The sequence below is a fragment of the Malus domestica genome, chromosome 06 (assembly GCF_042453785.1).
Source record: "Malus domestica chromosome 06, GDT2T_hap1".
NCBI lineage: Eukaryota > Viridiplantae > Streptophyta > Magnoliopsida > Rosales > Rosaceae > Malus > Malus domestica.
The window spans coordinates 22997518-23010388 of NC_091666.1; the positions used below are offsets into that span (position 1 = coordinate 22997518).

The window sequence follows — 12871 nt, forward strand, 5'->3', positions numbered from 1 at the left end:
TTGCATGATGGATTTAACATTATCAAGTTGATTATATATCGAGCTAGCAAACATTCTGAGTGTAGAAAATTGTACCATTCCTAAAAGCTGTAAAAGTTGAATTATTTAGATGCTTTTCTTTTCTCACACCATCACACACCACCTACACACACACACGCCACCGACACACACACACACGCACACACAGGGATCACACACGCCACCACACACGCACACCACACACGCACAACAACACATGCACACATGCACACAGAGACGTCAGTCGTCTCTGGATCCTTTTCTCTTCTCCCACAAACACACACACAGATCTCTCGAATTCACGATTCTTCTCTCTTCTCACTTCTCCCACACACACTCACAGAGACCTTTCTCGATCCTTCTCCCACATGGCCTTCTCCTCCTCCCTCGCCTTCCTCCTCGTCCGCGTCTTCCGCCTCGTCGGCGAACCCAGGAACTCTCCGGCGAGTTCTCTTGATCCTTATCCTCCTTCCTCACCGATCCCACCGACAACAACCCCACCTCTGTCGTTGACTCTAGCGATGACCACCACGACCCCTAATCGCCACCAAGACCACGCTTGCTTCACCGTGGGGACAGACCACGGGTTCTGGATCTACAACTGCGATCCGTTCTGCGAGCTCTTTCGCCGCGACTTCGACAACGGCGAGGGAATCGACGTCGTTGAGGCGCAGATCTTGGGTCTGAGCCTGGATTGCAGAGAGAGATCTCGGCTGCCTTTCTAACGACGGAGCCACGATGACTTTTTCAATAATATCGAATATATCACGATATTATCGATATTATCGATATTATCGATAATATCGAATATATCACGATATTATCGATAATATAAAAAATATCGTGATATTTTGACGATAATGAGACGGATACATGGGAAAATATCGGTGTCTAACGATAATATCGCCGATATTATCGATATTTTAGTCATTGGTCCTAGGTACATTGGACCATATGTGATCACCAAGCGAGTCGGTGAGGTTGCTTACAGGCTTGAGTTACCTCCAGAGTTGTCCAAAGTGCATGATGTGTTTCATGTTTCGATGCTTCGTCATTATGTTACAGATCTTTCACATGTGATTCCTCCTCAACCTTTGGAAATTAATCCAGATTTGACTTATGACGAGGAACCAGTGACTATCTTGGATTGGAAAAACAAGCTTCTGAGAAATAAAACTGTGTGTTTGGTGAAGATTTTGTGGAGAAATCATTCAATGGAAGAAGCTACTTAGGAGACAGAGGACCGGATGAGAGAGATGTATCCACGCCTATTTTATGATTACTAATGGATTGTATAATTGTATAAATTTCGAGGATAAAATTTTATAAGGTGGGTAGATTGTCACAGCCCGTCTTGGAATAATTTTATCGATGGTGTGAAAGGACGGTTTTACCCTTAAACATGGGTAGTAGTGTGCATACTTGACTTTGGTTTAGGCCCAATTTATTTTCCTAAGTATGTGGAACTAATTAGAATTAAGTTGTTTTGTTGTTTTGGTTGGTTAGAGTGGACAATTTTGGACCCCACACACACTCCAACTCCCTCTCTCTCTCTCTCCCTCCCGTACACTCTCTCTCTCTCCTCCCTCTCGATTTTCTTTTGTTTCCATCAACTTTGTACGAACGAATGCCAAACTCACATTTCACGCACGGATTGACGTCAAGAAGGTAAAATTTGAACTCCTTGCAAATCCCTGAGTTCATATATGCCATTTTTAAATCGTGAAACCTTAAAAAACCTGAGAAACCATCACCTCCGATTTGAGTATTGTTCATGTGGTCGTAATTATGGATGTTTCAGGGGATTTTAAGCTCATAGGAAGCTTTAGGATGTTCGTACGAAGCTCGGAGAAGAAAAAACAAGCAAATTGGACGTCGGGAAGTCGAGTTTGGAGAGTTTGAAATTTGGCCGGAATTATCGAGCTGTCTCCGGTGAGTTTTCGTGGATTTCAAGCCTTGAAATTGGTAAGGATGTGTTCTTCTAGTTATAAGCTTTAAATTGAGACTAATTTCATGAGTTTTGGTTAAGAAACGATGGAGATATAAGGATTCTAAGATTTTTCCAGTTTCCGGCGATGGCGACGGTCGCCGGAGTTCGAAGGTAGGGGATGAAGGAATATTTCGTCAACTTCGACAAAATATTCGTAACGGCGTTGGTTAGTTTAATGGATTCCATTACCATTTAACAGAATATTCCTAACGGGGTTAAGGGATTCCGTTAAGGTCCCTGCACGTGGCCGCGCGTAGGGCCGTGCCCTTGCAGGCGCGTGACGGCGCGTGAAGGCTCCAAAAATTATTTTAAAAATATGGGGATGTTCGTGGAGTTGTGTAGATCATGATGGTATATTTATGTACCTCAATTGAGCAATGTATGAGAAGTTATTAGCTAGTATTGGTTATGTGCTTTGAATTAACATTTTTATAGATGTTTCGCATATAGGGGAGACTTATCTCGAGGACGAGCGTAGTCAAGGGCGACTTGGGGGCTACAACCCTTCGACATACCAATGAGTGGGCTTTTGGTTTTCAGTATATATATTCATATACTTGATATTTTCCCAGAAAATGCGTTTAGATGAAAGTATGCTTTGAAATGCCATGCATATAAATTTATATTTAGAATATGAAATAGTATATGATGCATAATATATAATTGTGGTGCTGTGCATGCTCAGGTAAGCCTAGGTGAGTTTATGAATTGTGAATGTGATCAACGGTTGTGATTAATTGAGAAGCATAGAGCTCGTAAACCTACACCCCAGGTGATTGTGAATTACTAGAGATAGAGTACAGGCCTGTTTATAATGTCATATCCCGCACCATATGCTCATATTGGATCCAATTTAGGTGCACAGTCTTGTCGTACAGACCATCATAGGTGGTTCCGACTCGTAGGTGACTAGCGATTTATCGTACAGTTATTATGAGAGCGTAGTATTGAGCATAATTATATTACACCCGGTCTTGTAGTATAGACCCTTTTAGTGGTTTCGACTTGTGTGCAGTGTAGTGCCGTATAGGTCATTTGTAGTGACTTCAGCTAAATTGACTAATGAGCTATGATTTCAGCCGTACAGACTTCTGCAGGGGTTCCGGCTAATATGTTATTTTCCATGAATTTATTCTCATCTGAGTTACTTATTCTATTTTATGTTTTGGCATGGCATACTTATGAATATGGTTATGTGAAGCATGATTTGAATTGAGATATATATATATATACACACACACACACACATATACATACATACATACATACATACATATATATATATATATATATATGCATATGTTTATATTCTATTTCTGGGAAAATTATACATGTTTTACGGCGAGGGGTTAGAGCGTTTGATAAAGAAAATGATTTTGAAAAGCTTTGTTTTTGCCCACTCACATTTTCTGTTTTGCGCCCCTCCAGGTTTTAGGTAGACTTGTTGTTGGTGGCGTAGACAGAATAAAATATTTGTAGGACATCTTCTGGTACTGTATAACTGGTACTTGTCCTACTGGACTGCACCTAGACTTTCTAAGCTCTGATTAGGAGTATTTATACTTGTATCTCACTCCTAGCACTTCCTGTTTATTAGTGCACATTAGTAGCTTTCGGTTTTTATTTATTCGTATATTTCTTTTCCTTATTGCTTCCGCACTGTGCACATGGCTACGTTACCCTCATGTGATGGCCAGCATGACTTGATCTCGGTCGGGGTGTGTCATATTACATGCGAAAAGTTGAGGATGTTAGTATGTCATCCTCCAGGATTGTTTTTAAAAGCTATGGTCCTATCCCAGGGAGACTTTTACGTCTAAAATTGTACAAAGCTCAAAAATTAAGATTTGTTCCACTAAAGACACCCATATGCGTAACTCCTTACGTTAATGGTGTCTCCTACATCCTGTACGACAACGATGAATTGGAAAAAAAAAATTGACATAGAATTGAATGACTGTAAATTGCATATGTTTTGCAAGCACTCTAAAAATTTGACAAATTGAACTTGGGTTCTTCACATTTTGTATTAGATATCGAAAGTGAAGTGGAAAGCTCCAAATAACCAACCCAACATCCAATTCAGTACACACCTAGAAAAAGTATAAGCAAAAAACAAATTTTCATTCCTCAATTATTTATCAAGCATAGTAATACAATGAACAAAAACACTAAATCATTTCTCTAACGTTGGCCGAAAATTTAAACAATGACTTATTTGTGGCTTATATCATGTTTGTTGAGGAAGTAAAATATATAAATATATTTAGGGTTTGTTGTCAGATAAGTCTATACCAACTCAGTCATGCACTTGATCAGTTGGTTTTGCCAAATTAAATCAGATTAATCAGCTAGCACATAGTAATAGGAATTGGAATGATCATAGTAATAGTCACCCACAGACACCCCCATTTAATCTCCATCTCATCCCCAACAAAATTATCATAAACAGCAGTTACGCACTTACGCACACTTCGCATATATAAATCAAAACCCACCTCATCATTCATTACTGCTTTTTTAGGTCATAAAAAAACCAGAGGAGAAAGGAAGCAGTAGGGAAGTATGAAGCAAAAATAATTTTGAAGGGAAAGTTGTATTATGTCTAGCATATAGAGGAGTATAGTTGGTTGGGCTTTTTAGCATAGGACTTAGGAGGTTTAAGCACTGGCAAAACCGCTGATAACATCTCTTGAATCTTTCATTGTGCTCACTGACTTATCAAACACAAAACCCACAGCCTTCAGATCCTGTTTTACGATTTGGATTTTTCTTACGCATGCATAAAATACAAAAGCAGTATAGTTATTTAAAACAAAGACTCTAGCTTATCACTTGCAGCCATGTTTCCAATTGCTCCATTTCTTGTGATTTATTAATTTTACTTCTCTAATCAAACATAAATCACATACCTGCTCCGGAAACCAAAAGAAAATGCTGCAAAGTGGAAATTACAAAATCATATTGAAAACCCCTACCAAAGCACATTAAGGGGGCGTTTGTTTGCCCTCACTAAGTGGGACTGGACTGGACTGGACTAGCTGTTAGTCCAATACTGTGTTTGTTCCATGCTGGGACTAACATTAATGAGACTAAAGGGGACTAGCATGGACAAAACCCTTCACTAAGAGGTCTTAGCGAGACCCCCCAATAACCATAGGACTAGCTAAGACTATCCTCTCTCGTCCTCGTCATGCTCAACAACCACTCCCGATAGACTCCTCGTCATCTTCGGTCACCTAGATCATAATAAAATATTAATAATTTATATATTAAATAATATAATATTAGAATTTGTTATTATCCAGCTTCTTAGTCCAATACTGCACCAAACGCTTCACTAAGTTAGTCCAGCTTAGTCTAGTCTAAGCCAGTCCAGCTTAGTCCTTAAAGCTAGTCCAGTCCGAGATAGTCCGGCGCAACAAACGCCCCCTAATAATCTAACTAATGAATGTGATTGGTGAAACAAACCTTGTTCAAGTGCCATCAATCAGATCTCACCCTTGCATCACTGGTTCCAACACAGCACTTTGTACACAAAATCCAAAAAAAAAAAAAAAATCAATAGGTAACCTACTTAATAGATTAATGTAGGTGGATGTGAATTTGGTTAGTAATTAGTTCCTGAGCAAATTACTAATTTTTAATTAATTGGTATTTTTATTCCTACTTAACAAATCAATTTGAATGGCTTCAAACTAAAAAATTGCAAAATTTTATAGAAAAGTTTTGGTTAGACCTTATTTCAAATACATTGCATTGTTCTTCCTGAGCTTGCGGAACAACTCCTCCACCAAAACTGATTTTCAGAATCTGTTTCAAGCCTAATGATTATGAGTCAATCTAAAGATTTGATAAAAGATCTCAGAAATTAAATGAATAATTCAGATAAAAAAAATCATATCAAAAGAACCCATAACTTTAAAAGAAAAATTGTCCTAAACCTTGCAAATTTAAATCAAGAATTCCAAAAAAAGGTAAATCGATCTGATAAAGACATGAGTAAATTAATTTCATAAATATGAAATCATAAGCATGCCATTCCTAATACTATTGTTGGTATGAACATGAACATATGGATGCCTAATACTACATTTCCAAAGTGCAGAAAGAGAGAGAATACAATTGGGGTAAATTTCAAAAATCCTCATCACCGTAATGAATCAGAACATGCAACGGGTGTTTCTTTTTCCTGAGATTAAAGAGAGATGATTGGCAAAACATTAAAAGCAACATAATTAACAAAACATAAAAAACTCCCACACAGATTCATTCATCAAACCACAGAAGTAAAAAACCACAAACGAAAAGCAAAAGTGCAGAAAAACTTCATCAAAACAACGACTAAAGACACCCAAGAAAACCAATTCGGGAAATCAAAAGGGCACGTATCAACGAAGAACTCACCCAAATAAAATCCAATGGAAAGAACCAACCATCGGGAGATGAGGACAGCGGTAAGCCAAGGAGACGGGCGACGTGATTTTTGGGTTATGAGTCTCAGCTTTTTTGTATACCCACCTTTTATAAAAGCAGCTCACGATCAAACAAGTACTTAGCACTCCCACTATAGCTTCTACTACCAGCAAAACACAACCCGTAGTCACCGTCTTCTTCTAAACTTTCTAATGAAAAGAAGTAATTTTGACCATGGAACGAGCATAAATTGGTCGCAAATAAAACTTTGGGCATGAATTTTTTACCATGTTCAACGTGATGGAGCAAAGAAGATTGGAGAGCATTGTCTACTTTGGTTTAGAACAACAACTTTAGATTGGAACAGCAATTTTGAATACATATCCCACATCGACCATCAGCGCCTACATAGTGCTTTATATACCTTGAACAAGCCTGTCTTATAGACTAAGGGCTGATTTGGTATTGCTGTGCTTTGGAAAAAAGTTGCTTCTGCTGTGCTATGAGAATAAGCGTTGTGAAATAAAGCAGCAGAGTGTTTGGTAAGTTTTTTTGTAAAGGTGCTTTTGGAAAAAAAAAAAAAAAAACAGTATGATAGTGTTTAGTAAACTTTTATGTAAAACAGCCGTGACCTGCCTCTTGAAAAATAAAAGCTGGTTTTGAGAAGCTGCATTTTGCTGCTTCAGCTTTTTGCCACTTTTCAGCTTAAAATGACAGTGACTTTGAAAATAAGCTGAGTTACCAAACACAAATTTTACTCCAACTTTTTTTCATCCCAACTTTTTTTAAAATCACCTCAACCCCAAACTAGGGTTAACCCCTTGAAACCCACTTGCCACTTATCATTTCAGCTTTAGGACCCACTTGCTGGTCGCCGATGTCAAAATGACGTGGGCCTGGCATCATGTGGCTGGTCAGTTTGACAGGCACAGTGGAGCCCACCAATTTCCCTTCGCATGCTTCCACACTTGGCTATAGATGATGCACTTTTTTGATTAAGAAAAACTAATCAAAAGGGTTAAGGGTTTCAAAACTTTAAGTTTTAACAAAAAATCATGCTATAAGTTTATTTAATAGTTAGTACAAATCCAACATTAAACCAGCCTAATAAGACTGGCCCAAGCAATTAGTTTCCAATTTTACCCTTGACTTCTAGTCTCTGTCCGTTTAATCTTATCTCCCTTTCTCAATCTCTATGTCTAATCTCTACTATCATTCTTATTCTCAATGAGACGAAGAAAATGGTACATTTTTCAACGGCTAACTCGCCGTGGTTTGATCGAAAAACGGCTCGAAAGTGGCTAACTCAAGACCAAGAGTGGCTAACTCGAAAGTGGCTATCTTGGTCTCGAGTTAATCACTTTCGAGTTGTTTTTCGGCCAAACCACCGTGAGTTAGCGGTTGAAAAAGGTATCATTCTCTTCGTCTCATTGAGAAGTATGATTTTCGTTTTTGAATCACTTGATTTCATTGAGTATTAAGAAGTTATGAACGTTTAAAGTTTACCCAGTTTCCGGCGAGTTTTCCAGTTTTTCCTCGGACCAATCAACTTTGAGGCTATTTTCAGACCATCTCCAGCAACCATTGGGCTTCCAAATAGGTATAATCTTATTATACACTTTCCTATCTTCATTTTGATATATTATGGGTCAAATTTGGTTAAAAAACGATTGAGTTACGAAACTTTGAAAATTGCTCAAACTTCCGGCTAAGAGCTCTGGGACACTTAACGGAGTTTTTAATAAAATGACCAAAATGATGGATAGTGAACAATCTCAGGGAGCACTTCTATTGATTTGAAATTTCAAGGACCAAAGTAAGGAGTTATGCAAATCTAATCATTTTGGCTAAAAAGTCTATATAAAAAACAAAAGAAACGCACAAATTAAAAAAATTTAAACGCAAATAGACAAAAATAAAAGTAAAAAATTTTGCAAGGCTCTCTGCCAGACATGTAACGCTTTCCTGCATGTCTGCAACACAAAACAAAAATCTCACCTAAAGGCCATATTTCATTTTTCTATTAAAAAAACACGATATCATTTTCACTGAAGGAGTGAGAAATTGGATTATAGTTTATAATATAATGTATTTTAAATTCTTTTTTAACAATAATCGAACTTATAACTCTTCAATTAAAAAAAAAAAAGTACTACTAAAGTACAGTATTAAGTGATCACAGTCCACACTCCATTGAAAATTCTACACCACAAAACCAACTCACAGCAGCGATCTCGTTTATTTTCCATTCTCTTCTTTAAATACCCTTTCTTTGCTTCCAATTCATTTTTCATCATACCAAAACCTTTGACTTGTACACCTACTAGTACTACAATGGCATTAGACACCCAAGGCCATAGCGGCGGCAGCTGCCACCACCACCACCACAAACTGCTCAAGTCACCCCATGTAGCCATTGTCCCAACCCCGGGCATAGGTCACCTCACTCCCCTCATCGAGTTAGCCAAACGACTCGTCGTCCATCACAACTTCTCCGTCACAGTCATCATCCCGAAAGACGGGTCGCTTTTGACACCCCAAAAGAAGGTCCTCGAAGCCGTCAGTTCTCTTTCCATTTCGTACGTCTTCCTCCCACCGGTGAGCTTCGACGACATCCCTGATGACATCAGGATCGAGACCAAGATCGGTCTCACCATGACTCGGTCCCTCTCGGCTCTCCGGGACTCAGTTAGGGTACTAAACGAGTCAACTCGGCTAGTGTCACTTATTGTTGATGTTTTTGGTGTGGACGCTTTTGATATCGCCGTTGAATTCCAAGTGTCTCCTTATATGTTTTTCCCCACTAGTGCTATGGGGTTGTTGCTTATATTTCATATGCCACACCTTCATGAGACAACTTCTTGTGAGTATAGGGACATGCCTGAACTGGTCAAACTCCCTGGCTGTGTGCTACTTCATGGTCGAGATATCTCAGATCCTCTTCAGGATAGGACCAACCCGGCCTACAAAGCTGTGATTCACATGTTCAAGAAGTATGGTTCGGCTGCCGGGATCATGGTCAATAGCTTTGTAGATTTGGAACCGGGTGCTTTTAAGGCTCTCAAGGAACAAGGGAGAGGTATTCCACCGGTTTATCCGGTTGGACCGGTGATAAAAACCGGTTCAATAGATGGGATCGATAGGAATGAGTGTTTGAGGTGGCTTGATAAGCAGCCCAATAGATCAGTTTTATTTGTTTCATTTGGGAGTGGTGGGACTTTCTCACAAGAGCAACTGAATGAGTTGGCCTTGGGTCTTGAATTGAGTGGGCATAGATTTATTTGGGTTGTCAGGAGTCCAAACGAAATGGTTAAAAATGCTTCCTTTTTTAGTGTTAAAGGCGAAGAGAACCCGCTTGGGTTTCTACCAAACGGGTTTCTGGAGAGAACCAAAGATGTGGGTTTGGTTGTGCCGACGTGGGCCCCACAGGTCAGAGTGCTGAATCACAGGTCAACGGGTGGGTTTTTGACCCATTGCAGTTGGAACTCGACATTAGAGAGCATCATGCATGGTGTGCCTCTGATTGCTTGACCGCTCTATGCAGAGCAAAAAATGAATAAGGTGCTACTAGTTGATGGTTTGAAAGAGAATAAGAAGGGCATAATGGAGAGCCAAGATGTTGCAAATTATGTTAGGGACCTTATTGAAGGAGATGAAGAAAAAATGCTAAGGAAGAAGATGGAAGGGTATAAAGAGGCAGCCAAATTGGTTTTGGCAGAAGAAGGTCGTCTACCGAGGTTGCTCAAATATGGAAGGGACTCAAGAACTAATTAATAACCTAATTTGTCAATTATAGCTATTTAATTGACCAGTGACACTGTGCTGTTTCCTTTGCTTTTATCTTAAATGATATCTTCTTTACTGTAACTTTCCCAGGAATATAAAAATATAATTACTTATCTCAAAACCAGCTCAGAAATAGTGATATGTAAAGTATAGCCATGTCAAATATATTTCATCATATCATATAAGTATATCAGTGAAGTAAGTTCATCATAAATAATAACACGTCAACCAAGTGATCAGCCCGGTTGAAACTATAGCTCATAATCAATCTCATCAATCAATCTAGCCGGAGTCACCATAAGTGACCTGTACGGCACTACACTGCACACGAGTCGAAACCACTGAAATGGTCTGTACGACAGAATTGGGTGTAATATAGTTATGCTCACGCTATCTTCTCCTGATAGCTATGCGATAAATCACTAGTCACCTACGAGTCGGAGCCACCTACGAATGGTCTGTACGACAAGAATGGGCACCTAAATTGGATCCAATGTGAGCATATGGTACGGGGGTGACTAAATATATTTACAGGCCTGAATGACAGCTCTACTAAATCATAATCACCCTAGTGCAGGTTTATGAGCTTTCAATCACATCAACTCAACAGTCTCACAATTTTAATTTATGAACTTACCTGGGACTTACCTGTGCGTCCGCATCACCAATCATGCATGTATGCAATTACTAATGCATAAATAAAATAGATATATACTTTGCATGGCATTTCGTATCACATTTCACTTAAATTGATTTTCTAGGAAAAATCTCATTTATATAGGTATATACGGAAAACAAAACTGCCCACTCACCTGGAGTTCGCCCTACAACTCCCTAGCACAGCACATCAAGGTGTCATGACGATCAGCGCCTAGAATAATCATCAAGACATGCCTCAGAAATCATATCGATAGAATATAACTTACATAAAACACGTCACTACGTAGTTCGATCCGGAAGATCTGCAACTTAGATTTCTGATTTGAAACTTCCAGGGATCTACAATAGACCTCTAGGACAACATCCTAAAATTTCATTACCATCCAACGGTCGGATCTCCGTCAATTGCTAAAACTAAGTGACGGTTAACATTCTATAATATGAACTTACAACTCCAATTCCGAAAGATCTGTAAATCGGATTCCCTATCCGTAAGTTCCTATAATCTTCAAATATTACGTACTACTACATATCAAAGTTTGGTGACGATCCGATGGTTGGATCATCGATTCACCTTTTAGCCTAACCATGAATCGTATCGAAATTAAGTCCAATTGATCAACCAATGTTAAGCCACTATCGAAACTGAACTTAGGACATCAAATATAGCTTCAAATTAGCATTGGCGGCCCACTGGCCACGTGCCGCCGCACGCGCCGCCGCGGGTGGCGGTTGGCCGCCCCGGCTTGCCGGAAAATCCAACTATTTCAAAAAATTACCAAAATTTGCAGAAATGAAGATCTCAATGACTAGAGTAAACTTTATACCTGTGGCCAAGACCAATTTGGCCTGGAAAGGCTCCAATTCCATCAAACCCGTGAAGAACCCTAGAAATGGGTGAGTTCCAATTCGTCCTCAAATCAACTCCGCCATCCCAACCAATGCTTGGGCTTTGTTCTAGGCCTCAAGAGGATGTTATGAGTGGTGACAATTGGAAGGAATTGCTTCGGGATTGGGTGATTTGAAGACAAAGCCGCCGACCCCTTTCTTGCGGTTTTCTCTATTTTCAAAGCCAAATCTCTCCAATTTTGAGGTGGAATGGATAGAGGAAGGCTCCTAGTGTGTTTCCCATGAGGTTTCTTGAAGAAATTCGCCGGAAAAATGGGTGAAAATCATCAAAAATAGGCATGGGTGCCGACCGGGTCAAGAACGGGCCAAAGGGATCCGATCGATCCCCTGCGCCACTCTCTCCTTCCTTTCCTCCTTTCCTCTGTTCCGATTGGCCGGGATTTTCTCTCTCTTCTCTCCATTCGCCTAGCTCTCTCTCTTTTCTGTCCTAGAGCTTCTGCTCTCTTCCTTTGGTTGGACAGCTTTGCCTAATCTCTTCTTCTTATTTTTCTTCACCAGTCACGCACACACACACACACACAAAACCTTCCTTCATCTTTTTATTTTTATTTTCTTTCCCTTACATCCAAGCCATCCATTTCAGATTTCCTTTAATTTGGGTCATCCAAATGGCACACCAAAATTTTATAATAAAATTCATAAAATGCCCAAACTTCAAACTTTAAAATCTTTTTCGTTATAACTCCAAATCACGAACCGTCTGCGCCTACGTTTCCGTAGCGACGAGTACTACGAGGATATGTCAATAAAACAAATCTTGGATGGCACGACACAACGATTAACCTCGAATAATGCGCATGCCTCAAAGGGCATTTTTGTAAAATCCTTTATTAAAACTTTAAAAACTCTTAAAATCAGGGACGGCTGTCACAATCTACCCACCTTATAAAATTTCGTCCTCAAAATTTACACAATCTTTACAATCCAACAATATCCATAAAACAACCTTAAACACATCTTTCTCATTCGATCTTTTGTCTCCCAAGTAGTTTCTTCTGCTGAATGATTCCTCAATAAAACTTTCACTAGCTTCACTGTTTTATTCCTTAGAACCTTGTCCTTCCAATCCAAGATAGTCACTAGTTCCTCATC

At 39.3% G+C, this 12871-nt stretch overlaps 2 protein-coding genes and 1 long non-coding RNA gene across 3 annotated transcripts; 2 read left to right on the plus strand and 1 right to left on the minus strand.

The window, feature by feature from the left end:
• The first annotated feature begins 878 nt into the window (after positions 1–878).
• LOC139196877 (uncharacterized) lies at positions 879–1250 on the plus strand. Its single transcript, XM_070823227.1, has one exon. It carries the CDS (start codon positions 879–881, stop codon positions 1248–1250), a length of 372 nt encoding a protein of 123 aa, XP_070679328.1.
• A 3441-nt stretch (positions 1251–4691) lies between these two features.
• LOC139196703 (uncharacterized) lies at positions 4692–5538 on the minus strand. Its single transcript, XR_011581801.1, has 2 exons — positions 5480–5538; positions 4692–4945 (listed from the first exon to the last, which is right to left on the minus strand). It is a non-coding gene; the product is annotated as an uncharacterized lncRNA (long non-coding RNA).
• Positions 5539–8652: 3114 nt separating this feature from the next.
• On the plus strand, positions 8653–9969 carry LOC103454667 (hydroquinone glucosyltransferase-like). Its single transcript, XM_029103697.2, has one exon. The coding sequence runs from the start codon at positions 8759–8761 to the stop codon at positions 9953–9955; it is 1197 nt and encodes a 398-aa protein (XP_028959530.2). The 5' UTR covers positions 8653–8758; the 3' UTR covers positions 9956–9969.
• The last annotated feature ends 2902 nt before the right edge of the window (positions 9970–12871 follow it).

What these genes read in the sequence shown, in the direction of transcription:
- LOC139196877 (XM_070823227.1), top strand. Translation starts at nt 879, where the DNA reads ATGAGACGGATACATGGGAAAATATCGGTGTCTAACGATAATATCGCC.
- LOC103454667 (XM_029103697.2), top strand. Translation starts at nt 8,759, where the DNA reads ATGGCATTAGACACCCAAGGCCATAGCGGCGGCAGCTGCCACCACCAC.